Source organism: Neoarius graeffei, chromosome 19, assembly GCF_027579695.1.
Source record: "Neoarius graeffei isolate fNeoGra1 chromosome 19, fNeoGra1.pri, whole genome shotgun sequence".
NCBI classification, from domain to species: domain Eukaryota; kingdom Metazoa; phylum Chordata; class Actinopteri; order Siluriformes; family Ariidae; genus Neoarius; species Neoarius graeffei.
In genome coordinates this window covers 67,922,833-67,947,950 of record NC_083587.1, presented here as the reverse complement: position 1 = coordinate 67,947,950, position 25,118 = coordinate 67,922,833, and the positions used below count along the sequence as shown (strand labels likewise).

At 44.5% G+C, this 25,118-nt stretch overlaps 1 protein-coding gene across 8 annotated transcripts in view; it reads left to right on the top strand.

The window, feature by feature from the left end:
- The window catches only part of si:dkey-199f5.8 (beta-1,4-galactosyltransferase 3), a 37,956-nt gene extending 12,904 nt beyond the window's left edge, over positions 1-25,052 (top strand). For 4 of the 8 annotated variants that reach the window (XM_060900496.1, XM_060900493.1, XM_060900492.1 and 1 more), the window contains exons 2-7: positions 10,591-11,351; positions 11,719-11,954; positions 14,737-14,924; positions 15,476-15,598; positions 19,422-19,526; positions 21,978-25,052. In XM_060900496.1, coding sequence (XP_060756479.1) covers positions 11,084-11,351; positions 11,719-11,954; positions 14,737-14,924; positions 15,476-15,598; positions 19,422-19,526; positions 21,978-22,173 — 1,116 coding nt within the window. In that variant the 5' untranslated portion in view covers positions 10,591-11,083 and the 3' untranslated portion in view covers positions 22,174-25,052. Of the gene's footprint in view, positions 1-5,855; positions 5,880-6,708; positions 6,937-10,590; positions 11,352-11,718; positions 11,955-14,736; positions 14,925-15,475; positions 15,599-19,421; positions 19,527-21,977 lie in introns of those variants that run through there. The other 4 variants (XM_060900497.1, XM_060900491.1, XM_060900495.1 and 1 more) reach the window with 4 other exon arrangements.
- The last annotated feature ends 66 nt before the right edge of the window (positions 25,053-25,118 follow it).

The window sequence follows — 25,118 nt, the reverse complement described above, 5'->3', positions numbered from 1 at the left end:
CGGCTCTCTGTGTCCCAGACTGTCATCGTCGCCATGCACCTCTCCCCCGCTGGGCTTTATCACCTGGATATACACGAGCGCGCGCGCACACACACACACACACACACACACACACACAGAGCAGCTGGTTGCTATAATTATCATCTCTCTGTCTGTGTTTCTCTCTCTGTCTGTGTCTTTTCTGTGTGTGTGTGTGTTTCTCTCTGTGTGATATGAAGTGTGTCAGTTTTGTTTGCATGATTTTGGCTGAAGCTTTGATCCAGAGAAACTCGTGACTGAGACGGAATCCAGCTGAGCTGCTCAGTGATGCTGGGATCTGAACTCATGACCTTCTGAGCAGTGACCTGGTGCAATACTCTGTTCTGCCTCACGTCACAGGTCGGAACGTAGAATAATGTCAAGTTTGAGCTACAAAGTAGGAACATGCGCGCGCACACCCACACGCGCGCACACACACCCCGCATGTTCCGGTGTAGTTTTGTGCTGCCGAGTTCCTGCTGAGGCTCCGAGTGGTTATTTGGATCAGACGGCGCTCACTGGACTCAGGGTTGAGGAGAACATTCTGAGTTGAGGGGACGTTTTGTTTGTTCTGTCCTACTTGGAGGTTGGAAATCACCATTTTTGAATGCAGCATTAGCTACTGAGCTACGTCTGTCCTGTCGGGCTCGCTCGCGCTAACGTTCCTTAAACACCAGACGTGATGGTATTGTAATACTGTTCTGTAATATTATGTTCTGTGACTACACACTAAGTTAAGGGATGCGTTAAACTGAACACAGCACTAACGCGAGTTAACTGGTTTGATTTTGTCCCTGAGAGACACTAAGAAAGTATTGAGGAGACAAAAACCCTGTGAGACGTGACCTTAAACACGATTCTTGCATCACAGTGCTGAATTCTGGATTGTGATTGGTCAGAATTGAAGGCTTTGATTAAGTTATTTGCTGAAGGTGAAGTGAATATTGATGAATAATCGAGATGAAGTCGAGGTTGTTTAATCTTCAAACTCATGTAAGTGTAATAACTCTGCGGCGCAGACTCGTGTCACTGATCTATACTGAGTCACACACAATCCTTCGTTTTGAAATCGATAGAATAAATCCCAGTTCCACCTTCCCTTTGAATAGTTTTAGACCAAACTTCGAAGCATCTTTAGTGCTTTTAGGAACAGCATTTTCTTTCATCTGTAATTCTTCCTCTCTTACAGTGACGAAGCGATTGGAGCCATTTTGCCGAGTCACTCGAGGTGATTATCGAGAAATAGTCTGAGTCTCTCGACCAATCGGCACACAATATTCTATAATCACCTGCATATTTATACTAATTCTTTGTAACAGCAGCTCTGACAGTAGCACAGGTTTATATTAATACATTATCGTTTCTATAGTAACTGCTCATTCACAGGGACGCGGCTGGACGCTTCGCATAAACGTGTTATAATATTTTCTGTAGTTTATGTTCGATCTCTGGAAGGAGTCTCCGGTGTCAGTGCTGTGTAACAGTCCGAGGTGAAGCTGAAAGTTTAAAGCAGGTATGCAGAGCCTTTGTTTTTAAATAAATTTCTGAGTGGATAGTATCTCCATCCTGGACTCTTGTGTGCTGCATAAATGGGAATAAAAAATATATATTTTTGAGAGTTAAAATCGATCGCAAAGTTGTGATTGGCGCTGAGCCAGCCAGCCCTGAGCGCATGACGTCACAGCGGGAACCGGTTTTAAGGCCGAGGCCTTTTACAGCTATAGACCAAAGTCGTATAAATAAAAATTTCTGGTGAAAGTAAGAAATAGCGTTACCGACTCGCTCAACTAAGACTGATTTGACTTCACTGATTGTGGGTTGACTCTCATTAAAACAGGATGGGTGCTATAACTTATGCAACATACATGTACATGCATGCATTTTCACTGATAAAACGTAAAAGGCTCATTAAATAATCAGATGAACTGAGACAATCACATTCTGAAGCAAATTAAATAATCTTACACCGTTAACTTAAACACACAATACAAGTTACATGGATTAATCTAAATGCAGGGAAACAACGTGGTGTTTTTGTTGCGCTTTTTTTTTTTTAATTATCCAAATGAGAGTCGGAGCTTACCCCAGGGCTTTCCACAAGTGCCGGCTGCCAGCCGTACAGCTGACTACACAATTAAGTCCAGCCGGCTACTTTAATGACTATTATTTTTGTAGCCCACAGGCTCTAAATATTAATTTTCGATTTTAATAAAATTAAATGTTTATCTAACGGACTGACAATGTCAAACTGAACTGCACTCATTTAAGTTGTGATTCGCGCTGTTTGTACCGATAATGACCACAAATTCCCCGCCGACTTGGTTGATCAGGGGAGAGTAACTCATCCGCGGCCCCGACATGCGGTGTGTGTGCGCGCACTCGGCGGAGGCAGTAGTGTGTCGGGGCCGTCGGAGGGAACAGAAGCAGAGATGACACTTATTTTGTCTCCGGTAAACCAGTCTTCTCTCGTTCAATTACGTGCTGGCATCAAGACACCGTTGGTTGTAAATGAAACCAAACTGAGTGGTTGGAGTGTATTTTCATACACAAATGGACAAATGTTGGCTGAGTGTGTAATTGTGTCGCCCCACTGCAGACCGTTGTCGTTGTTAATTCATAGCATGCTCAGCTGCGTGAATGTGTCATGCACCGAAAATAAGAGATTTACAAGCCAGGAACGCCTCATGATGCAATACGCAAGAAAAGAGAGAAGATTTACTGCCATTTTACTTTGTATTTGAGTAAAGTGAATAAATAAATGGTTTGTGGAAAATACATTTAATCCTGGGAACTGCGTGCACAGGAGTTTGTGTGTTTACTCCCCCCGCTGGCTACTTATTTGTCATGGCTGGCTAGTATGAGCCTTAGTGGAAAGCCCTGCTACCTGTCTGTGTTCTCACTTCCTGAAGGCTGATCTTGTGGTCGACTGTTTTGAAACAATCTGACTTTCAGTTCATCATTCAGTCGCTTCTTCCACGTAAGGAAAGGAGACAGAGGTGGTGATCGATTTCAGAAGGACGGTTCCTCAAATTGCACCAGTGAACATCCAGGGTTTGGACATCGAGATTGTGGAGGAGTACAAATACCTGGGTGTTCACCTCAACAAACTGGACTGGATTAACAACACAGATGTCCTGTACAAGAAGGGCCAAAGTCGTCTCCACCTGTTGACAAGACTGAGGTCTTTTGGTGTGTGCAGGACACTGCTTAGGACTTTTTATGACTCTGTGGTAGCATCAGTGATTTTCTACGCTGTGGTCTGCTGGGGCTGTGGAAGTTCAGAGAGGGACAGGAAGAAACTTAATAAACTGGTCAGAAGGGCTGGCTCAGTCTTGGACTGTCCTCTGGACTCCATTGAGGAGGTGGGTGAGAGGAGGATGTTAGCCAAGCTGACCTCAATCATGGATACCCCCTCTCACCCCCTACATGAGGCTGTGGGGGCTTTAAGCAGCTCGTTTAGTAGTAGACTGCTACACCCACGCTGTAAGAAGGAGAGATACTGCAGGGCATTCATACCTGCTGCTGTCAGACTGTAGAACACCCGCAACTTGTAACGTAGCACCAATAACCTGTTTGTCGTTATATTTGCACTACTTCACCACTACTACCTCCGCCATCTCTCATCAATGCAATTATGTGCAATAATATAGGCCTTAAACTATTTTTATGCATACTTTATGTATGTATGCGAGGCTCTCAATAAGGCAATTTTTCTATACTTTTTCACAGTAGATAATGCAAATAGCCCTCTGTATTTAATCTTTCGTTTGTCTAAATTTTATGTTATCTGTTTGACATTTTCTTGCTACTGTAACACATGAATTTCCCTGATGTGGGATGAATAAAGTGAATCTAATCTAAGGGCGAGGTGGCAGCAATAAGAAATAAGGCGGCTGCTCCACTCATTCTCTCCATACTGAGTACTCCGCCATTACTGCTCAGCTCAGGCAATTACTAAAACCCGGGACGGAACAGGACGTCACCGGTTTTAGCAACAACTGCGGGGAGGTCACTGCCCGAGCAATATGTCCCGTTCTGTTCCGGGTTTTAGCAACAATCCTTAGCTCACTCCAGGAGGACTGGTGCAACTAAACTCTCTTTCCTTTAAAAAAATAAAAATACTTTTTCTTGTAGTTTCCTTTAATTGTTGGTACCGCACCCTCTTTCAATCCGGGCTTGTAGCCAGCGCTCCTCAACAGATCAGACGTCTCGTACGAGTCTTCAGTAAAATATGCAGAGCAGAGGAGAGATCACTTCGTAGCCGCCCAATGTGCCCGTGAACTTCTTGCAAAACGCGTCCAAATCTTTACAGTTTGAACATTCTTGGGCCGTGAATGCAACGTAAATCCACCTTCTGTCATGTTGCTGCACCGGCCAGCAACACATCTACGTGGCATGGCGATAAATTAGCTCTAAATGGAGGATCGGAGTTGCAGTCAGCTCTGTGTTTTAGTATAGCGGAAATGGCGATGAGGCCGATAGACTTCCTGCTGTGACGTCACAGATGTCAAGGTCATTCACTCAGACCGCTACCTATATAAATCACTTTAATCATAAAAATTACGATATTAGATTTACTGTTAACGCTTAACTATTCCTGTGCCATTCTTGAGGTCTCAAGGCATTTATAAATGAGTGAGGCCATCATTCTGCGTATCTGCTTTAAGGACAGGAGTTTACACTTCTTTACAGTTTCAGGAATATGACGAGGTGTGTGTGTGTGTGTGTGTTTTGTTTTTAAATATTTGCTTTCCAAATATCAGAATGTGTCCTCACCTCCATCACACCAACACCAGTAATTTCACCCTTATTTTTTTCTCTCGTCAGTTTTCTGATCGTCTGCAGTGTTTCACACACCGAGACGTCACTCGGATGTGTCGCCCTGCAACATTAACGGCCTCCTGACGTTTATCTGGTTTCAGTAAATCAGTGTGAAGGAGAATGTTGTGGGCGAGAGATCAATAATAATGAACATGGCGTGGTGTATCACTAACAGGAAGTGTGTTGCGCTGGAACGATCGGACAAACAGCCGAACGCAGGTCTTTCAGTGTAGATGATCTGAATCAGTGTGGCAGTCATGTGGTTCTATCAGCGTTACCATGACAACATGGGGCAAGTTCAGTCAGTCATTCAGCTCTGGAACGTTGTTTTATTAAACAAAAGCCGTGTGTGTTATCAGTCAGTGACGCCAGAGTTACCGAGTAGTGCGAGTGTAATAAATTCCAGCGAAATCTGAAGTGATTAGAATGTTGGTGGTTGTTTTGTGCTGTCTGGTAATACTGGCTCGTTCCACCTGTTCCCGGTTCGTGTGTATTTTAGCCGTGTGCGAAATGCTACTCTGGTTTCGTATTGATGGTGCAGCTGAACAATACACCTGTTAGACGAGTGTCTGTTTACGTGGCCCTCGTAGCGTGTCATCAGGGGATATGATGCTGTTTACGAGTCGGGGAGGAGCACGCCTGGGGGTTTGTTCACACAACAGAACTGTGTGTTTATGTATTCATTTTCTGCATTTTACATTTTAATACGTTTATGTGAAACTAATATTGAATAATTATTTTATTGCTCTTGATGACGTGTCGATCGATGGGACGGATCACTATCGTTTTATCACCAGGCCCCTCTCTCTTTCATAGTTTATTAATTTATTAATACAATATTTTATGTATCTCTGGTTAGGGTTCAGGTTGCTCCTTCTTTCTTAGTTCCTCCGTGTGTACTTTTTTTTTCTCTAAACGAGTCTCCTTGTCCACCATAGAGGTTTTCACACGCCCTGGAGCTCTGAGGTGTGAATTGAAACAGCCACAGAGCCTAACAGGAGTGGAGATAAGGCACAGGGTTTGTGTTACACATTAAACAGGTACAGTTTGTGTCAGGAAACTTGATCTACACACACACATGCTTGCACGTTCGTAGCCTGAGGGACAGCAGTAGAACAGGGATTAAGTGTCGGCTCAATCACGCCAGCTTTCATGAGGGGGAGAAAAGCAGCTTTTCTTTATTTTTATTTTTAATTCCTCTGCCTGCTAAAACACTTTCATGTAGCCTGAATGTGCTAATATCCGGCATCTGTCCAGCATATTTCATCATGACGCTGCTCAGTGTTTGTGTGTGTGTGTGGGGTTTTTTTTTTTAATAAACACTGAAATCATCACAAAACTTTCATTAATCAGTCAGAAATCGAAATGAATCGCCCAATCACAGTGAACATGGAGTCGACTCCTCAGCAAATGATTCGAGAATTTTTATTATTTTTTTAATATATAAAAATGGGATGAACACACTTTGTGCATCTCCTCCAGAGTTTAATTTCTCCTTGAGTTCCTGTAAATCTCTCCAACTTCGCATTCCTGCAGATCTACAGCTCCGTCCCACAAACACTTCACACAGTGAATTTATTCACTTCCTGCACCGAGTCAATTCAGAGTCGAATCTCTGCCTCACTAGAGTTCATCATTCGGACAGGGACGGAGACCACCTCACTCGAGACCTGAGTGTGATCGCTGTGTTCTTCTCACCTGCCTAAACAACTGCACAGAGGAGGAGAACACACCCCGCTGTGTCTGAGAGCAGTGTAACGCAAGCAAGTCGTGAATCTGGTTTATTCCAGAATGTGGCTCTGATTTTAAGAGGGGAAAAAAAAAAAGAGGACGAGAAGAAACTTGAGCTCATTTAACTCACTAACCGCACAAACAGGTTGGTTAGTGCTCAGTGTAGCAGTCTCACTCAGACTTCCACAGCTTCAGGATGGATCTGGATCATCACCCCGAGCAAGACAGCTTTAACAAACGCTAATTAATCTGAGATGGGACGGTGGAATGAGCTTGGATTAAAGCTGAGAGGAAAGCTGATAAGAGTCTGAGGTGCTGAGACCTGATGGATGGATTTGATTTGACTCCACAAACTGATAACAGGATGTGTGTGTGTCTCTCTCTCTCTCTCTCTCTCTCTCTCTCTCTGTTCAGTCATGTGATCTGATGTTTAATTATCTTCAGAATTCACTTTTATTGGTTTGAAAACACTGATACAGTCGGACTTTATGTTGCTGTTTGATGTGCAGTATTTCTTGAATATCGAGGCAACGTGGACTAGAGAGAGAGAGAGAGAGAGGGAGAGAGAGAGCTTGGTGTGAAAGAGGCTTCATCATATCCTGGCAACGTTACTGGTGTAGGATTAAAATAAATTATTACATAGTGGAATTAAAGACCTGAGGCCAGATGCACAGCCTCCACCACGTAAGCTGCTGCTGTCTTCTGTTTTGTGTCGTGCGCATGCATACGATGGCATATTGGGGCCATTTTAGGTTAAAAGAGGAAAAAAAATGAAGCTGAGGTGGGGAGTAATATTCTGAAGGGGGGAAAAAACTCTGATATTCTCTGATGTTAAATTGGGACGTCATGGCCTAAAGGTTAGAGAAGCAGCTTTGGGGCCAAAAGGTTGCCGGTTCGATTCCTGGGACCAGCAGGAATGGCTGAATCACCCTTGAGCAAGGCACCGAACCCCAGCTGCTTCGCCAGAGTCACCGACAGTGCCTTCGAGGATTGCCCCACTGATAGTGCCACATCGCGGTGGAACTACATCCATGACACTGTGTACCGGTCTGCCACGGGCACCTTTGGGAAGAGAGAGAGGAAGAATGAGGACTGGTTCGAGGCAGGCATTGTCAAGATTGCCTGACATTGCCGCCAATCGAGCCACTCTCCTTACTTACAATAGAGAGCCTACAGCAAAGACGCTTGCTGCTTTACGTACAGCCCGAAGCAACGCCCAGTGGACTGCCAGGAGATGTGCCAACCAGTACTGGCTGAAGTTGTGCCAGGACATGCAGGTAACGGCAGACCTTGGCAATGTCCAAGCCATGCATGATGGCATGAAGAAAGCTTTTGGCCTAAGCGTCAAGACTGCTCCCCTCAAATCTGCCTCTGGGCAAGTTGTCACTGACCGCAGCAAACAGATGGAGAGGTGGGTGGAGCATTACCAGGAGCTGTACTCCAGGGAGAACACCATCACATGCACGGCCATTGAAGAGACCACCCCACTGCCCATCATGGAGGAGCTGGACACCCCACCCACCATCGAGGAGCTCAACGAGGCCATTGAGGAGCTAGCCTGTGGTAAAGCTCCAGGTAGCAATGGCATCCCGCCTGAAGTCATCAAAGCCGGCAAGGAAAGCTCCCTCTTGGGCCACCTACACGAGCTTCTGCTACAGTGCTGGGAGGAAGGGACAGTACCCCAGGACATGCGTGATGCCAAGATCATCACGCTGTACAAGAACAAAGGGGACCGCAGTGATTGCAACAACTATTGCGGTATCTCACTCCTCAGCATCATCGGCAAAGCCTTCGCCCGTGTTGTCCTCAACAGACTGCAGCTCCTCACCGAGCGGGTGTACCCAGAGGCACAGCGTGGCTTTAGAGCGGCCAGATCGACCATCGACATGGTTTTCTCCCTGAGACAGCTACAAGAGAAGTGCCGTGAGCAGAGACGACCCTCGCTTATCGCTTTCATCGACCTGACCAAGGCGTTTGACTTGGCCAGCAGAGAAGGACTCTTCACCCTCTTACGCTGGATTGGATGCCCCCCCCCCCCCCCCCCCCCCCAAGCTCCTGAGGATGATCACATCCTTCCATGACATGAGTGGCACTGTTCAGTACGACGGATCATCCTCGGACCCCTGCCCAGTCAAGAGCAGTGTCAAGCAGGGGTGCATCCTCGCTCCGACTCTCTTCGGGGTGTTGTTTTCCCTGCTGTTGCACCACGCCTTCCGACAGTCCGAAGACGGCATCTTCCTCCACACCAGGAGTGACGGCGGGGGGCCTCTTCAACCTGGCATGCCTCTGAACAAAGATGAGGACCTTCTGCACCTTCATCAGAGAGATGCTCTTTGCAGACGATGCCGCCCACACCGAGGAAGCACTACAGCGACTCCTCACCCACTTCGCAGACGCCTGCAATGAGTTCGGGCTCATAATAAGCCTGAAGAAGACCAACATCATGGGCCAGGACGTCAGCAGAGCTCCCCACATCGCCATCGGCAACCACACCTTTTGAAGTGGTGCATAGGTTCACCTATCTGGGCTCCACCATCTCCAGCAACCTCTCTCTCGACACCGAGCTGAGCATGCGGATTGGCAAAGCAGTAACAGCAATGGCCCGTCTTGTGAAGAGAGTCTGGGACAACACCATGCTCACGACCAACACCAAAATGAGTGTATCAGGCCTGTGTGCTGAGCGCACTCCTCTGTGGAAGCGAAGCATGGACCCTCTACTCCCACCAAGAACGCAGACTGAACGCCTTCCACATGCGCGGTCTCAGAAGACTTCTGGGCATCACCTGGCAGGACTGTGCCACCAACACCAATGTCCTGGCCAAGGCAGGGATGCCCAGCATGTTTGCCATGCTGACCCAGAGACGCCTGCACTGGCCGCATCCCAAAGGACGTGCTGTATGGTGAGCAGGCCACAGGCTCCAGACCCGCAGGACGACCCGCACTACGCTACAAGGACGTGTGCAAGCGTGACCTGAGGGCAGGTGGCCTCAGACCGCGCCGGCTGGTGGTCTACCACCAAGGCCGTCGTTGAGAAAGCTGAGCTAAGGAGAGAGACCCGGTGGGGGGAGAGGAGGCTCTGACGACAGCGGAGACTGCAGTCAGCGCCAACAGACACCGACCAAGCAACTTCACCTGCAGCAACTATAGCAGACCGTGTGGCTCATGCATCGGCCTATACAGTCATACTAGGCGCTGTAACTCGATAACTGATGGATGATCCCTGGTGCAGATCACCGTGATCTTTCGAGCTCGAAGGAGCCGACAACAACAATGCAAAGTCATAAATTTTATGAGGGGGAAAATCTCTTGTATGTCTCTTGGCTCTGCCGCGGCGTCTGTGGTACAAAGACACTGATCCAACTTTGCCAAGTTCTTTTACAAAAACACACTTCCAGTGGTTTTTTTTCCTTTCTCACAAATTTTATGGTTTTATCATCTTGGAGAATATTGGAGTGTCTCTCGTAAATGTACAGCTTTAATCTCAGATATTCTGTGTTGTTTCTCCCCTTAGAATATCCCCCCACCTCCTTTTCTTTTCTTAATGCAGGTGTGTGTGTGTGTGTGTGTGTGTGTGAGAGAGAGAGAGAGAGAGAACAGTCTCAGAACATTTTTTTTTTCCAGACTAGTTTCCCCCTGTCTCACAGTACTTACCATATTAGTACTATCTTTATTTTCCTCCCCTTTGCTTTTATCTGTTCATTGTTCACACATCCATCCCTCTATCCATTCGTTCACCTGCCATCCTGTCTCATCTCCTTCCATGCCATCCTTATTGCATCCCGTTCCACCCGTCTCCTTCTGTACCGTCCTGTGGATCCTGTTCCGTTTCCATCCTCCTTTCCTGTTAATTCGTTTCCACCTCCTGATGTTTCTGATCGTCTCTCTTTAGCACTTCATTTTGTGGAATATCTCTCGTCCTCACTGCTGAACTTCCCCTGAAGCTTGATTTCACATGAAATTGTAACAGTTGTTGGTTTTTTGCAGTAGTGAAACTGACCCTTTTTTTTCTCCTTCTTTCAGACAGTGAGCTGTGATTGGCCCAGCCTGCGTTGCCAACAGCAACAGACCCTCACTCTGAACTGTGGTTAAATGAATTGGTGTGTGCTGGATACACACGCACCCTTTTTGTTTCATACTTGGAATTTTCTTGTCTGTTTCCATTATTTCTGATGTTCACCTCGGAGCAGGAAGTGATGTTATGAACCGGCCCCAGCGATGCCCACTCTCGTGCATAACTTGCGTCTGTGAACTTGCACGGGTATAAATCGGATCACCCGTCGTTGGTGTTTATCCTCCACCAGTGCCTTCTGTATCAGCTCTGACAGATCACCACTTGGGTTTGTAGGTTTGTATCTCCACCATGTTTTAGCTTCGATTAAAACCCTCATGCTTTAACGGACGCTCTGCTGCGTATCATCTCCGTTATCAGATATGAAACCTCCGTAGACTGGGGTCACCTCAGACTCGCTCCTGTTTTTGTTGTGAACACCTTGCGGAGTGAACCGGACTCACCATGCTCACCTTCAACTCCAAGTGGCACTATCTGTTCCTGTTGCTTGGCGTGCAGCTCATCGTCATGGCCCTCCTGTCCCGAGAGGCGTACCACAAGAGAGTCACTTACTTTTTACGGATCTTCCGCAAAACGGATACAGTGAGTGGGCTGGGGGCAGGTCACGGGACGAACCGCACCGGCGCTGATGTCTACGCCAACTTGTCCCAACTGGTGCTGTTGCCCAACAAAGATGACATGCACTACTGCCCAAAAACATCTCCACTACTCAGTAAGCGCGTGCGCACACACACACACACACACACACACACACACACACACACACACACACACACACACACCTATTCTCTTGACCTCTGCTTTCTGTTCTACCATCCTGACCCAAAAGCTCAACAAAAATATTTTCAGTAAATTTGCAGTGGATTTATTGATTTTTTTTTTTTTTTTTTTTTTTTTAATTTATTAAGCTAGAATCCGTTTTTATTGCACATTTTTCAAAGTCAACAATTTGGTGTGTAACGACCACCACAGGAGCAAATATCACAACGTACAGTTACAGCTATATTATAAAAAAACATATGCTAACGTGCCCCCCCCCCCCCCCCCTTTTTTTTTTTTTTTTTTTTTTTTCCTGGCAGGTGGTCCGATCCACATCAGCTTCCCCTCAGGACTCACACTCTCTCAGGTGGAGAGGAAGAATCCACTGGTGGTGCGCGGGGGCCGCTACAGGCCGCCGGACTGCGAAGCCCGGCATCGCACAGCTATAATCATTCCCCACAGGAACAGAGAATCACATCTGAAGTTCCTCCTGTATTACCTGCACCCGTTCCTCCAGAGACAACAGCTGAGCTACGGCATCTACGTCATCCACCAGGTCAGGAGTATAACTAACACACTGTGTGTGTGTGTGTGTGTGTGTTACAGTACACAGTTAATTGAGGAGGCTAAATAGCAGATAGTTAATGTTTAATAAATAAACCTGGAGCTTTGATTTGGTCAGTTTGTTTTTCAGGACTGTTTTGAACTGGGATGGGTGTGTTCAGGTAGACAGAGGGGGTGTGGCTGTTTTTATGCATATTATTGTCGATTATTATAGATGATCTGTTCAGCTTTGAGATCTCTGACGAACCATGGCTGTGTTTTTACTCGCTGTGTAACACAATGTCACTGTACATGCCTGTACCTGGGTTTAAACCTGAAGTGGGTGTGGCCTAAACTGGAAGGTTTGGAAGACTTTTTAAATGTGAGCCCTACCCAGTCCCTGAAACACTCTGTGAGCACCAGCAGTTGAAAGTCAAGTTTATTTGTATAGTGCGTTTAACAATAGGCATTGTCACAAAGCAGCTTTACAGAATTTGAACGACTTAAAACATGAGCTAATTTTATCCCTAATCTATCCCCAATCATGAAGCCTGTGGCGACGGTGGCAAAGAAAAACTCCCTCAGACGGCATGAGGAAGAAACCTCGAGAGGAACCAGACTCAAAAGGGAACCCATCCTTATTTGGGCAACAACAGACAGCATGACGACTATAACATTAACAGTTTTAACATGAAGTCAGTTTCGTTGATGTTATAAACTCTTCATTGATGGAAACTTGAGTGCAAAACTGTTCATGACAACTGCAGTCCTAAAGTTAGCAAGTCAACTGTAGTCCTCAGCCATAAAAGCATTACTGTAAGAGTCCAGAGCGTCCTCCAGGTGTGACTTTCCACTGTCCACATGGGGCCGTCCTCCACAGGAGCGATGCGATGAGACTCCAGCCAGACACAGGGCACCAGGATGGATCAGGCAGGTCTGAGGAGCAGAAGAGGTTCAGCATCTCGATCTCAGGATTGACATGTAACTCAGAGGGACAGACGGGGTGAGCGTGTTGGCATGGCGTGAAAGTTCTGGAACCTCTGCTACATCTGTCCAGTTCATCACGAGCTTCTGGGTCATAATTTATCTCACTCGGTTAATTTTGTTTGTACCTGTATGCAATATTTTCTTTTATTTTATTTGGAAAAGCATAAATATCACAGTGGTCATTTTACATAACATTATTGCAAGGCATTTAAATCATTTACATTTAAAACAAAGACTGTGCCGTGTATTTGATATCCGTTTCACTGTCTGGCTCTTCCATTGCTTTTCTTTTCTAACAGCAGGTTTAATTATTTACAACTCAACATGGAAAGCTTTCCCTTCTGATATTACAGGTTCATGGGTCAAAAGAAAGAATAGAGTGAGCTGTTTTATGCAATAAAACTTTTTTCTTTTTGGATCTTGAGGGAAATTGACAGCCTTTCCTTAATATAAATTTCGTGCAATGTTTCTATCCGATCACCCAGGGCGGGCAGCTCTGGCTTCAGCCACTTCCTCGTAACAGCCATTTTACTTGCAGCCAGAAGAATTTGCATCGGTTTCCGATCATGAGAGTTCCGTCCTTCAGACAGGATGTCCCCTGAGTATTTAAAAACACAACTAAAAGGAATGTTTATGCCTAATATATTAATGTTTGTATATTTCCTGCCAGTAAGGCACAATATTCTGGCACTTCCAAAAGCTATGGCAGCGGTTGGTGTTGTTTCCCCCACACAGTCTCCAGCACGCTCACCCACTCCCCTGATGATGTTTTTGCAGGAGTGTAATGAAAAACCTTACTGCATTTTCCAACAAAGCTCTCTCCGTGTAATTGAGCTCGCTGAATTCCACTGCACTTGACAAATTCTCCAAGCCTCCTCAGAAATTTTAAAATGACCTTCCTTCTCCCATTTCTATCAGGCATTCTCAGAGCTGCACTGGAGAACCGTGTCCTACATGTTCGAGCAGATCTGATCACATGCTGTGGATTTGGATGTCTCACAGTATTTTCGTGATTCCTGTTTCTAAAGCTGCGTTCAGGTTCTGGTTAAAATAAAGCCGAAACTGAAGATATTTTTTGAAATCATTACAATCCAAGCTGTGATTTTTCTGTAGGGATTCAAAGCTTTGGAGCGCCCCCTAGTGGATAGCAGTGTTTTCTAATAAATTCGGTCAGTTCTGTTTCCCAAAATATAAACAACCAAGTAGTTGAATATTGAACATGTCGATCCTGACCAGGCAGATACTAATGAACTCTGGAAACATGATGTAGTGGTGTCTGCTCACCGTAATGCTAATGTTCACATTCATCATTAATTTTTCATGTTAATGCGCAGGACAACAAACGTCTTGTTTTATTTATTTATTTATTTATTGGTCCACTGAGCTTCATATCCATCTGCTGTATCTGAAAAGTATAAGCCTCACATGGATTTGTTGTTTCCTGCTGGATTTTTGTGCTTATGCACACCTCTAATCTCACCCTGTGAATCTTTCTGGTAAACTTCCTGAGGAAAAAACCCACGAAGCTGAATATATGAGCCAGTGTCAGAAAGACGCTGAAGGTCAGCGAAACAGAACCAGCTGCTGGGTAGCTCTGATATTTCTGTCTCGTATTAATATTAAGGCTGGAGATTATTCTGTAATCCCAGAGAGTCTGATATTCTGGAATATTCAGTGGGTTTAGCGCACAGTTAATGTGAAGTATCGGGCTGCCATCCAGTCCCCTTACCCGTCTGAGTTTTAGTGCTAGTGGCTCCCCCTTATGGAGAATTGTCACACTGCTTTGTGTGTGTGTGTGTGTGTTGCAGGCTGGTAATTACACATTTAACCGGGCGAAGCTGATGAATATTGGGTTCCGTGAGGCGATGAGGGAGGAGGACTGGGATTGTCTGTTCTTCCATGATGTGGATCTGATCCCTGAGGACGACCGCAACATGTACACATGTGACAAAAACCCCAAACACGCTGCCATCGCCATGGACAAGTTCGGCTACAAGTCAGTGTGAACGTTTCCACATCACTCAGCTCAAATCATCTGTGATTCTTACAGGGACGGCAGAGACGGGGAGAATGAGTGTGGGGTGTTTTCTTTAAAATGACAGCATGACATCAGATCAGGAAACGCCTTAAACACTAAACTCTGCACCTTTTAATAAGTCTGTTCTTTCCTGTGTCAGTGAATTGGCTTTTCTCGAGGTGCTTGGTTAATTAACAGGCCCTGACCTCCACCCGTCACTCTGTTCATCACCTCATTCACTGCCTGCTCTTATTATTGTACATTTTCATTTGAGTGTCTCTCCCATAGTATCAGACTTCCATACTGTACCTCCAACTTGCCTGTAAGGTGAAGTCTGTGGATAATGAGGTGTATTACAGGTGGCCTGTTAGGTGTATAAACATTGTGCGCGTTTGGGATTGGCCTATCAGGCGTATTCTGGTTCATCAGCTGCCTGTCCAGGCATATTTTGTTTATAATAATGAATATTTAGTGCTTCAGACTGCCTGTCAGGCATATTTTGTGTATAATGGGTGTATTTTGTGTTTCAGACTGCCCTATAAGGCGTATTTTGGTGGCGTGTCAGCGTTGAGTCCTCTACACTATCTGAAGATGAACGGCTTCCCCAACAACTACTGGGGCTGGGGGGGTGAGGACGATGACATCGGCATCCGGTGAGGGGTGTGGGTGGGTGTGTGTGAGAGATAAAATAAAAGCCCTTGATGTTGTGGAATTGTAGCAAAGCTGTAGTATGATTTAACGATGCATTCTAAATGTATTTATTCACATTAACTAAACAAAGCTTGTGTTCAACATTTCACCCTGTGATGGAGACGCAACACCACACACACACACACAGCCAAACTTTTTTTTTTTAAACGTTTGTATGAAACCTCATCATAAACCTGTGAATTTATTCCACACCCCCTCCAGATAGACTCCTCCTACTTTCAGGGGTGGTGCTGTGTGACAGAGAAAGGTGCTCGAGCAGGGTTCAGATTAGTACAGTGCCTTGCAAAAGTATTCATACCCCTTGACCTTTTTCACATTTTTCCACCTTACAACCACGAACTTCAAAGATTCTCTGTGATAGACCAACACAGAGTAGCACATAATTGTGAAGTGAAACGAAAATGATAAATGGTCTTCAAAATTTTAAACAAAAATCTGAAAAATGTGATGTGCATTAGTATTCAGCCCCCTGCGTCAATACTTTGTAGAGCCACCTTTTGCTGCAATTACAGCTGCAAGTCTTTTGTGGTATGTCTCTACCAGCTTTGCACATCTAGACACTGAAACTTTTGCCCATTCTTCTTTGCAAAATAGCTCAAGCTCAGCCAGATTGGATGGAGAGCGTCTGTGAACAGCAATTTTCAAGTCTTGCCACAGATGCTCAATGGGATTTAGGTCTGGACTTTGACTGGGCCATTCGAACACATGAATATTCTTTGATCTAAACCATTCCATTGTAGCTCTGGCTGTATGTTTAGGGTCATTGTCTTGCTGGAAGGTGAATCTCCTTCCCAGTCTCAAGTCTTTTGCAGCCTCCAACAGGTTTTCTTCCAGGATTGCCCTGTATTTAGCTCCATCCATCTTCCCATCAACTCTGACCAGCTTCCCTGTCCCTGCTGAAGAAAAGCATCCCCATAGCATGATGCTGCCACCACCATGTTTCACAGTGGGGATGGTGTGTGCAGGGTGATGAGCAGTGTTAGTTTTCCGCCACACATAGCGCTTTGCATTTAGGCCAAAAAGTTCAACTTTGGTCTCAACTGACCAAAGCACCTTCTTCCACATGTTTGCTGTGTCCCCTACATGGCTTCTTATGCCTGTCTTTCAACAATGGCTTTCTTCTTGCCACTCTTCCAAAAAGGCCAGATTTGTGGAGTGTACGACTTCTAGTTGTCCTGTGCACAGATTCTCCCACCTGAGCTGTGGATTTCTGCAGCTCCTCCAGAGTGATCATGGGCCTCTTGGCTGCTTCTCTGACCAGTGCTCTCCTTGCTCACTCTGTCAGTTTAGGTGGACGGCCATGCCTTGGTAGGTTTGCAGTCGTGCCATACTTTTTCCATTTTTGAATGATGGATTGAACAGTGCTTCTTGAGATGTTCAGAGCTTGGGATATTTTTTTATAACCTAACCCTGCTTTAAACTTCTCCAGAACTTTATCCCTGACCTGTCTGGTGAGTTCTTTGGTCTTCATGATGCTGTTTGTTCTTCAGTGTTCTCTAACAAACCACTGAGGCCTTCACAGAACAAGTGTATTTATGCTGAGAGTAAATTACACACAGTAAGACTCTATTAACTACAGTGGTGGGCAAAAGTTTACATACCCCAACAATGTTTTGTTTCTTGGCTATTTCTAAGAGAAATTGAATGATAATACACAAAAACCTTTTTCACTTGTGGTTAATGGTTGGCTGAAGCCATTTATTGTCAAGAAAATGTTAACACTCTCTTTAACCCTTTGGTGACTGACCCCTTGAAAATGGTTCCTCCAGGAACCATGACGTTTCAGTTGTCAAGACAACGGAAAAACTAAAATACAAGAGCATTTTTTGTGCACAAGAGCATTGTGACGTATCTTTCTGTTTTTGTATTTTAGTTTTTCCGTTGTCTTGACAACTGAAACGTCATGGTTCCTGGAGGAACCATTTTCAAGGGGTCAGTCACCAAAGGGTTAAACCATTATGACAATAAAAAAACATACCCCAATTCTTAATACTGTGTATTTCCCCCTTTAACATCAATAACAGCTTGAAGTCTTTTGTGATAGCTGTCAATGAGTATCTTTTCAGATGGTAAAGCTGCCCATTCTTCTTGGCAAAAAGCCTCCAGTTCCTGTAAAGTCTGGGGCTGTCTTGCATGGACTGCACGTTTGAGGTCTCCCCAGAGTGGCTCAATAATGTTGAGGTCAGGAGACTGAGATGGCCACTCTAAGACCTTCACTTTATGCTGTTGTAGCCACTGACAAGTTGATTTGGCCTTGTGTTTTGGATCATTGTCGTGCTTGAATGTCCAAGTTCGTCCTATGCGCAGCTTCCGGGCTGGGGCGTGTAGATTTCCCTCCAGTATTTTTTGATAAGTGACTGCATTCATCCTGCCATCAACTCTTACCAAATTTCCAGTGCCTTTGTAGTTCACACATCCCCAAAACATCAGAGATCCACCACCATGTTTCACTGTGGGAATGGGGTACTTTTCATCATAGGCCTTGTTGATTCCTCGCCAGATGTACCGTAACGTTTAGTGTTGTGCCCAAAAAGTTCAATTTTGGTCTCATCACTCCACACAACTTTTTGCCAGAAGGTTTGGGGCGTGTCTCTGTGCAGTCTGGCATATCGTAGACGGGCTTCTTTGTGGCATTTGCGTAGAAGGGGCTTTCTTCTGGCAACTCTCCCATGCAGCCCATTTCTTCTCAAGAGTCTCCTAATTGTACTCTTTGAAACATCCACATCAACTTGTTTCAGAGAATCTCGAAGTTCACCAGATGTTATTTGGGGCTTCTTCTTTACATCACGCACAATTCTTCTAGCAGTGGTGGGTGAAATTTTTCTTGGTCTACCTGAACGGGCTTTGGTGTCTACAGAGCCCCTGACTTTCCACTTCTTGATTATTGTTTGAACAGTGCTGACTGACATTTTTAATTGCTTTGATATTTTCTTATATCCCTTCCCTGATTTATAAAGTTCAACTACCTTTTCACGCAGGTCCTTTGACAATTCCTTTGATTTTCCCATGGCTCAATCTCAAAGATGACGCGCAGCACTGGATGAGGGATAAAAGGTTCTCTCAAAAGTCCAGCAATTTACTGACTTTTTTTATTTTCACCCACTAATTAGAAGAAAACAGATCACAGGTGAAGGTAGTTGCCTTTAATTGCCATTCAGTCCTGTTTGTCAAATTGTGTACAGGTTTTCAGGCCAATTCACAGGGGTATGCAAAGTTTTGATCAGGGTCATTTAGGTAGTTTTTGTTGTTTTCATGGTTTTCAAAGAGTAAACGCAGTAATGAATGCAATAAATAGCTTCAGCCAACCATTAACCACAAGTGAAATAAAGGTTTTTGTGTATCATCATTCAGTTTCTCTTAGAAATAGGCAAGAAATGAAACATTCTGTTGGGGTATGTAAACTTTTGCCCACCACTGTAATTAGATGACTTCTGAAGGCAATTGATTGCACTGGATTGTATTTAGAGGTATCAGAGGACAGGGGGGTGAATACTAATGCACACCACATTTTTCAGATTTTTATTTGTTTAAAATGTTGAAGACCATTTATCATTTTCGTTTCACTTCACAGTTCTGTGCTGCTCTGTGTTGGTCTATCACAGAAAATCTCAATAAAAATCTTTGAAGTTCGTGGTTGTAAGATGGAAAAATGTGAAAGTTCAAGGGGTATGAATACTTTTGCAAGGCACTGTATCTGCACTGATTTAGGGGAAAAAGTGCTGTAACATCTCAAACCCCGTTTTCCTCTGTGTCCGTGTGGTTCAGCGTGTCTCTGGCCGGGATGTCCATCAGTCGTCCGTCTCTGAGGATCGGACGCTACAAGATGATCAAACACAAACTGGATGAGGGCAACGAGGTCAACCCTAAGAGGTCAACACACACACACACACACACACACACACACACACAGTAACCTTATACAATAAGAGGCTGTGGGAAATGAACTAGGGCCACATGGTATCACTTCTAGGACACAATTTTTAAGAACAACTACTTTATTCATCACACACTGGTGAAATTCCTCTCTGCGTTTAACCCATCTGAAGCAGTGAACACACACACACCCAGAGCAGTGGGCAGCCATGCTAGCAGCAGTTGGGGGTTCGGGGCCTCGCTCAAGGGCACCTCAGCCCAAGGCCGTCCTGTATTATCCTAACCTGCATGTCTTTGGACTGTGGGGGAAACCGGAGCACCCGGAGGAAACCCACGCGGACACGGGGAGAACATGCAAACTCCACACAGAAAGGCCCTCGCCGGCCACGGGGCTCGAACCCGGACCTTCTTGCTGTGAGGTGACAGCGCTAACCACTACACCACCGTGCCGCCCAAATATATTTAAGATTAATATTTGATGGACAAGAGTTTGAAGAAAAATCACACCGTACATTTGTTCCAACACAGGGTTCCCGCAGGTCCTTAAAGTCTTAAATACAGCTTTCGGTTTTCAAGGCCTAAAAACGTCTTAAATTGTTTGGAATGACTGGAATTTTTGAAAGGGAGGTATTAAATTTAATATTGGACCGAACGAGTGAAATGTCTCCATCCGGTTTGGGGTATTTTTTTTTTTTTTTTAACTGTAATTTTAAGTGACCAGCGCACCTTTTGGGGGCGGCATTGGTTCTGTGCGTTCCGTAGATCAAGAACTAACGTTAGGAGGCTGCTGGAGGCGGTGTGGGTGTGGTGGAGGCAGTGTGGGTGTGGTGGAGGCAGTGTGGGTGTGGTGCGGTGTGGAGAGTGAGAGATACGCAGGTAGCTTACGTGGGCGCTAGAAAGCGTTGATAATCATGGGAAGCTGTCTGTTTAACGACAAGTTGTTGGGGGATGACAGATACCCCCAAAATAAGAAGAATCGTTTGCGATAAAAAGCGTTGGATCACACAAATGTGTTTAAAGACGATAACGCAGCGCTGGGGACACGCCCACTGGGAAACTGGCTTTTCACGGACACGAGGTGCGCACGTGTGTGCGCGCGCGTGCGTGCTGGAGATCAAGCGCTCCGGAGTGAAACACAGGGGGGTTTGCGCATGCGCACGAGTCAGGTGGAAAATGGGACTTATAGGACATAATACTAATAGTGATTAGCATCATTTTTTTACATAACATTGTTTATTGTACTAAGTTTAATATAAATATATAAACCTTTATTTCAAAACTCAATTAAAAAGAACTCCAGAAAATACAATAATTCTAAATATAGTACATATAAATAATGATGATGTAGGCGGCACGGTGGTGTAGTGGTTAGCGCTGTCGCCTCACAGCAAGAAGGTCCGGGTTCGAGCCCCGTGGCCGGCGAGGGCCTTTCTGTGCGGAGTTTGCATGTTCTCCCCGTGTCCGCGTGGGTTTCCTCCGGGTGCTCCGGTTTCCCCCACAGTCCAAAGACATGCAGGTTAGGTTAACTGGTGACTCTAAATTGAGCGTAGGTGTGAATGTGAGTGTGAATGGTTGTCTGTGTCTATGTGTCAGCCCTGTGATGACCTGGCGACTTGTCCAGGGTGAACCCCGCCTTTCGCCCGTAGTCAGCTGGGATAGGCTCCAGCTCGCCTGCGACCCTGTAGAACAGGATAAAGCGGCTACAGATAATGAGATGAGATAAATAATTTGTACAAAAAGTTGTTTTATTACTTATCGTCTACAACAGTGTTATAATAATAATAATAAGAATAATATTAACAACCACTAATAATTAGTAGTAATAGTAATTATTATTGATTATCATTACCACTTATGAATTAGTGATTAATAAGTACTAGGGATTATTAAATGTTATTAAAAATTATTACAAAGTAGTAATTGGTAGAATACAAACAAATACTCATGGATTATAGATAACGGTTTAAAATGGTGAATTGATATAACTGTACTACTAATAATAAACAATAATACTACTAGTGATACTTGTTGTTAATGTTATTATTCAGTACAATTATCAATGTTCACTATTAAAATCAATTATAATCCATGAATTGTTTGTATCACCACTACTACTACTACTAATAATAATTACTACTTTTTTAATAATAATTTTAACTAGTCTTATAACTAAATTTTATAGCATTTTAATAATCACTACTTAATTTAGTATAATTAAGTAGTAGTTGATAATTACTACTTATAATTATTAAATTGCATTTTGAGAATCACTGCTTAAGTAGTAATTAAAATGCTATAAAATTGAGTTCATTTTTTAAAGTGGTTATTATTTTATTATTATTATTATTATTATTAGAGAAGTATGTTTTAAGATCATTATGTGAATTTTTTTTTTTTTTGCATCTGAATAAGTAAATATTGTGTCTCGCCCCGCCCCTCCTGGTGCAGGTTTGGCTTATTGGCCAAGACGCGGCAGACGTGGAAGTTGGACGGGATGAACTCGGTGGAGTATGAACTCCTGTCTCGGGATTACCTGCCGCTCTACACCAACATCACCGTCAACATCGGCACCAAGGATGGCCTGCGACCTCTGACCCCTAACCCTGAGCCGAAGGAGCGTGCAGAGAACCGGCCTGGGCACTGACACACCTCTTTCTCTCACTCTGACACACGCACAATACAGGGTCGATGTCTGAGTGGAGTGTGTGGTTTGGGGGCGGAGCCTCTTCAATGTATAAATCAGGTTATAAACTCCAGTCCCCCCGTAAACACAGTGACAGTCCTGCGTACCTCTCTGCACGTGCTCGTGTGTCCGAGAGGGAGAGATTCACACCATTGTTGCCTTAAACACAAATCTGCACTCCTTTCTCTCTCTCGTATGGATTTTTACTGACTGAACTTCCTGGGTTCAGAACACCAGCGCCGAGGCCCAGAGGATCATGGGTAACGGGTCACGGTACTAGCTGATTGGTAAAGGCTCTGGTTCTTCAGTGAAGGAGGCGGACCTGATGTTATTTCACACGCCTTGTACTGTAAACATGCTTTAGGGACTAAAGGACTGTTTTTAAAATTAACACAATCAGAAATTTCATAATGTCAGCTGCTGCTTTACCAATCCATACATCCTGTCTGTCTGTCTGTCTGTCTGTCTCCTTGCTGCATTTAGCCATCATGGCCTTTATAAAATAACTTTAACAAGGAGGGGGGTTTTTTTTCTGCATAAAGGGTTTGTGGTGAATAAATAGTAATTTTACTCGTCGCAGAACAGAAATCGGGTCTGTAATGTAGAGCGTTCTGCCAATAGAAAGACTCGCACTACAGTCAGTTACAGTAATTTACATCTTAATACGTCGATTAGCTGTAAATTGCTGAAGCGCACGGTTCTGATTTAACATCTCATTAAAACAATGTTCACTATGGGAGATTTTGAAGGGGTGTGGCCAAGTGGGAGTTCCTGAAAGCTGAAGGGGTGGGGCAAGAAATCACAGGGTGCTTAAACAGCATCACGTGGGTTTCCCCCCACCATAATTTGGGGGTAACTCTTGGCTTGTAGTTAGAGCTTTAATGAGCTTTGGGCATGTTAGCTAAACATAAATAGCTCGCTAATAGAGACCAGAAATAAGATGTTTAAATCAAGCGCGCTGGTTAGAGTTGCGCTGCCTGGTTGTCGCTGGTGTACACAAAGTGTAAATAGCTAGCTAGCTTGTTTCATAGCTCCCAACTACTCTCGATCTTTCGAACTAAAACGTATGCAGCCCTAATTTCTGCCCCACACACCGCAGTGACTGGGTACTACTCCAAACATAAAATACGAGGTGAATGTAAATAAGTTTTCAAACATTATATGTGAAATTTGTGGTGTTATGAAATCAACCGCAGATCTACATTAGTTAAAGTTACATTGTGCCTGGGGGGGCGTGGCTGTGCTGTGCTGGGGGCCGGGTGATTGGCTTTTGTGTAATTTTTTTCTTTTTTAAATTTTGGCCTTTTGGATGTGTTTAGGGTTCCAGGGGGAGTCTGAACGACCCTGCAGTGCCATGACATCTTTATTGTAATGTTTTTTTTTTTTTTTTTCCTTCAGGTTGATGTTAAAGTAAATAATGAATCTGTTTCTTCGTTGGCAAAAAAAAGAGGACGGATGTATTGATGCGTTCAGCTTTAAGACTTTTTGCACGTCTGTGATCGACCTCTTCCATTTTGATACCAAATTCTTTCTGATGGTTCACGATCCTCACGAAGTCTGGCCAGGAGCGATCGCAGTGTGAGCGCGAACAAGTTCCTCAGCTGAAGCAAAGATTTCATACGATTATTTTTTAGAAACTTTTTATAAAACTCCTGTGCTGAACAGAACGATGGGAATTCTCCAACACAGAAAGAGTCAGGAATGTAAATGCTAAAACTGATCACCAACGCGACCCAACGTTTAAAATAAAATGTAAAAGATATTGTTTCCACCAGCGTGCCATTGAAAATTGTGGTCGATTGTGCACATGATGATCACGTCTCCAACATTTTTACAATGCCAATACTGTACCTGTGTTTTACCTGATTTGTAAATATTTCCTTGTGTTTTATGTAATGCAGCATGTGTGGGTTTTTTTTTTTTTCTTCTAAAATGCTTGTGACCACTTTTTTTTTTTTTTTTTAGTTCTGAATGAGTTTAGCAGATGAAGGGGAGAACTGCCACACTCTGAGAACTGAATGTTAAATGCCCAGACGCCGTTATTGCGGCCGGTGTTGATGTGCAGGGCTGCGGGTGTCGTTTTCGGTACTGCTGCTAGGTAGGGCACCCGTTTAGGGTGCAGCCTGTTCAGGTGTCGTTATACATATCAAGGGCTGATTGATTTACTTTTTTTTTTCTCTCCTTTTACGTTTAGAATATTAACTGTTCTCCTGGCAGCCTTAAAGTGGTTTAAATGATCCAGATGGAAGTTAAGGATGAGGTTCTGTGGAATCAAGACTTGATTCTCCTTCACTTCTTCAGCTGAGCACTAATGTTAACTCTCTCTCAGCTGAAGTTGTGGTAATTTGTGATTAAACTAGTACTGTATTTCTCTGTCCAGCTGAAGAAGTGAACCCAGTCATGATGTCCTCAAGATGATCAGCTGAACTGATCGTGTCTGACTTAAGCTCTGCCTTCACTGATGTGTTGTGGTTCCACGTCAATCTCTAACAGTTATCTAATTATCACGGTTGCTATGGAGACTGCAGTCGGTCTTGTTTTGAAGCAGGTCTGGGTCGATGTCATATCGCAATACTGAACTTTTTTTAATCGCGGTGTACGATGATGTGATTCTGGAATCTGCCTTCGCTCCCTCAGCGTCGCCTCCACGTCGTGTGATCGCGAAGTCACGGGGACGGGCGTGGTGTGAGCGCCGAGCTCCAGTCTGAGGAGGGTTTTGTCTAAACGTGCCTACAGGAGTGTGAGAGAATGTGGGACAGTGTGATTATTTTTGTAATGAATTCTGCGAATGGTACATAGTGGCCTTATAATAAAGATTAATAAAGTAAACATTTATCAAAGCGTCCTGGGTACGTAACATTTACTGCCATGGTGTGTTCTGTGCTCGACTCGAGCGCATAGCTTGG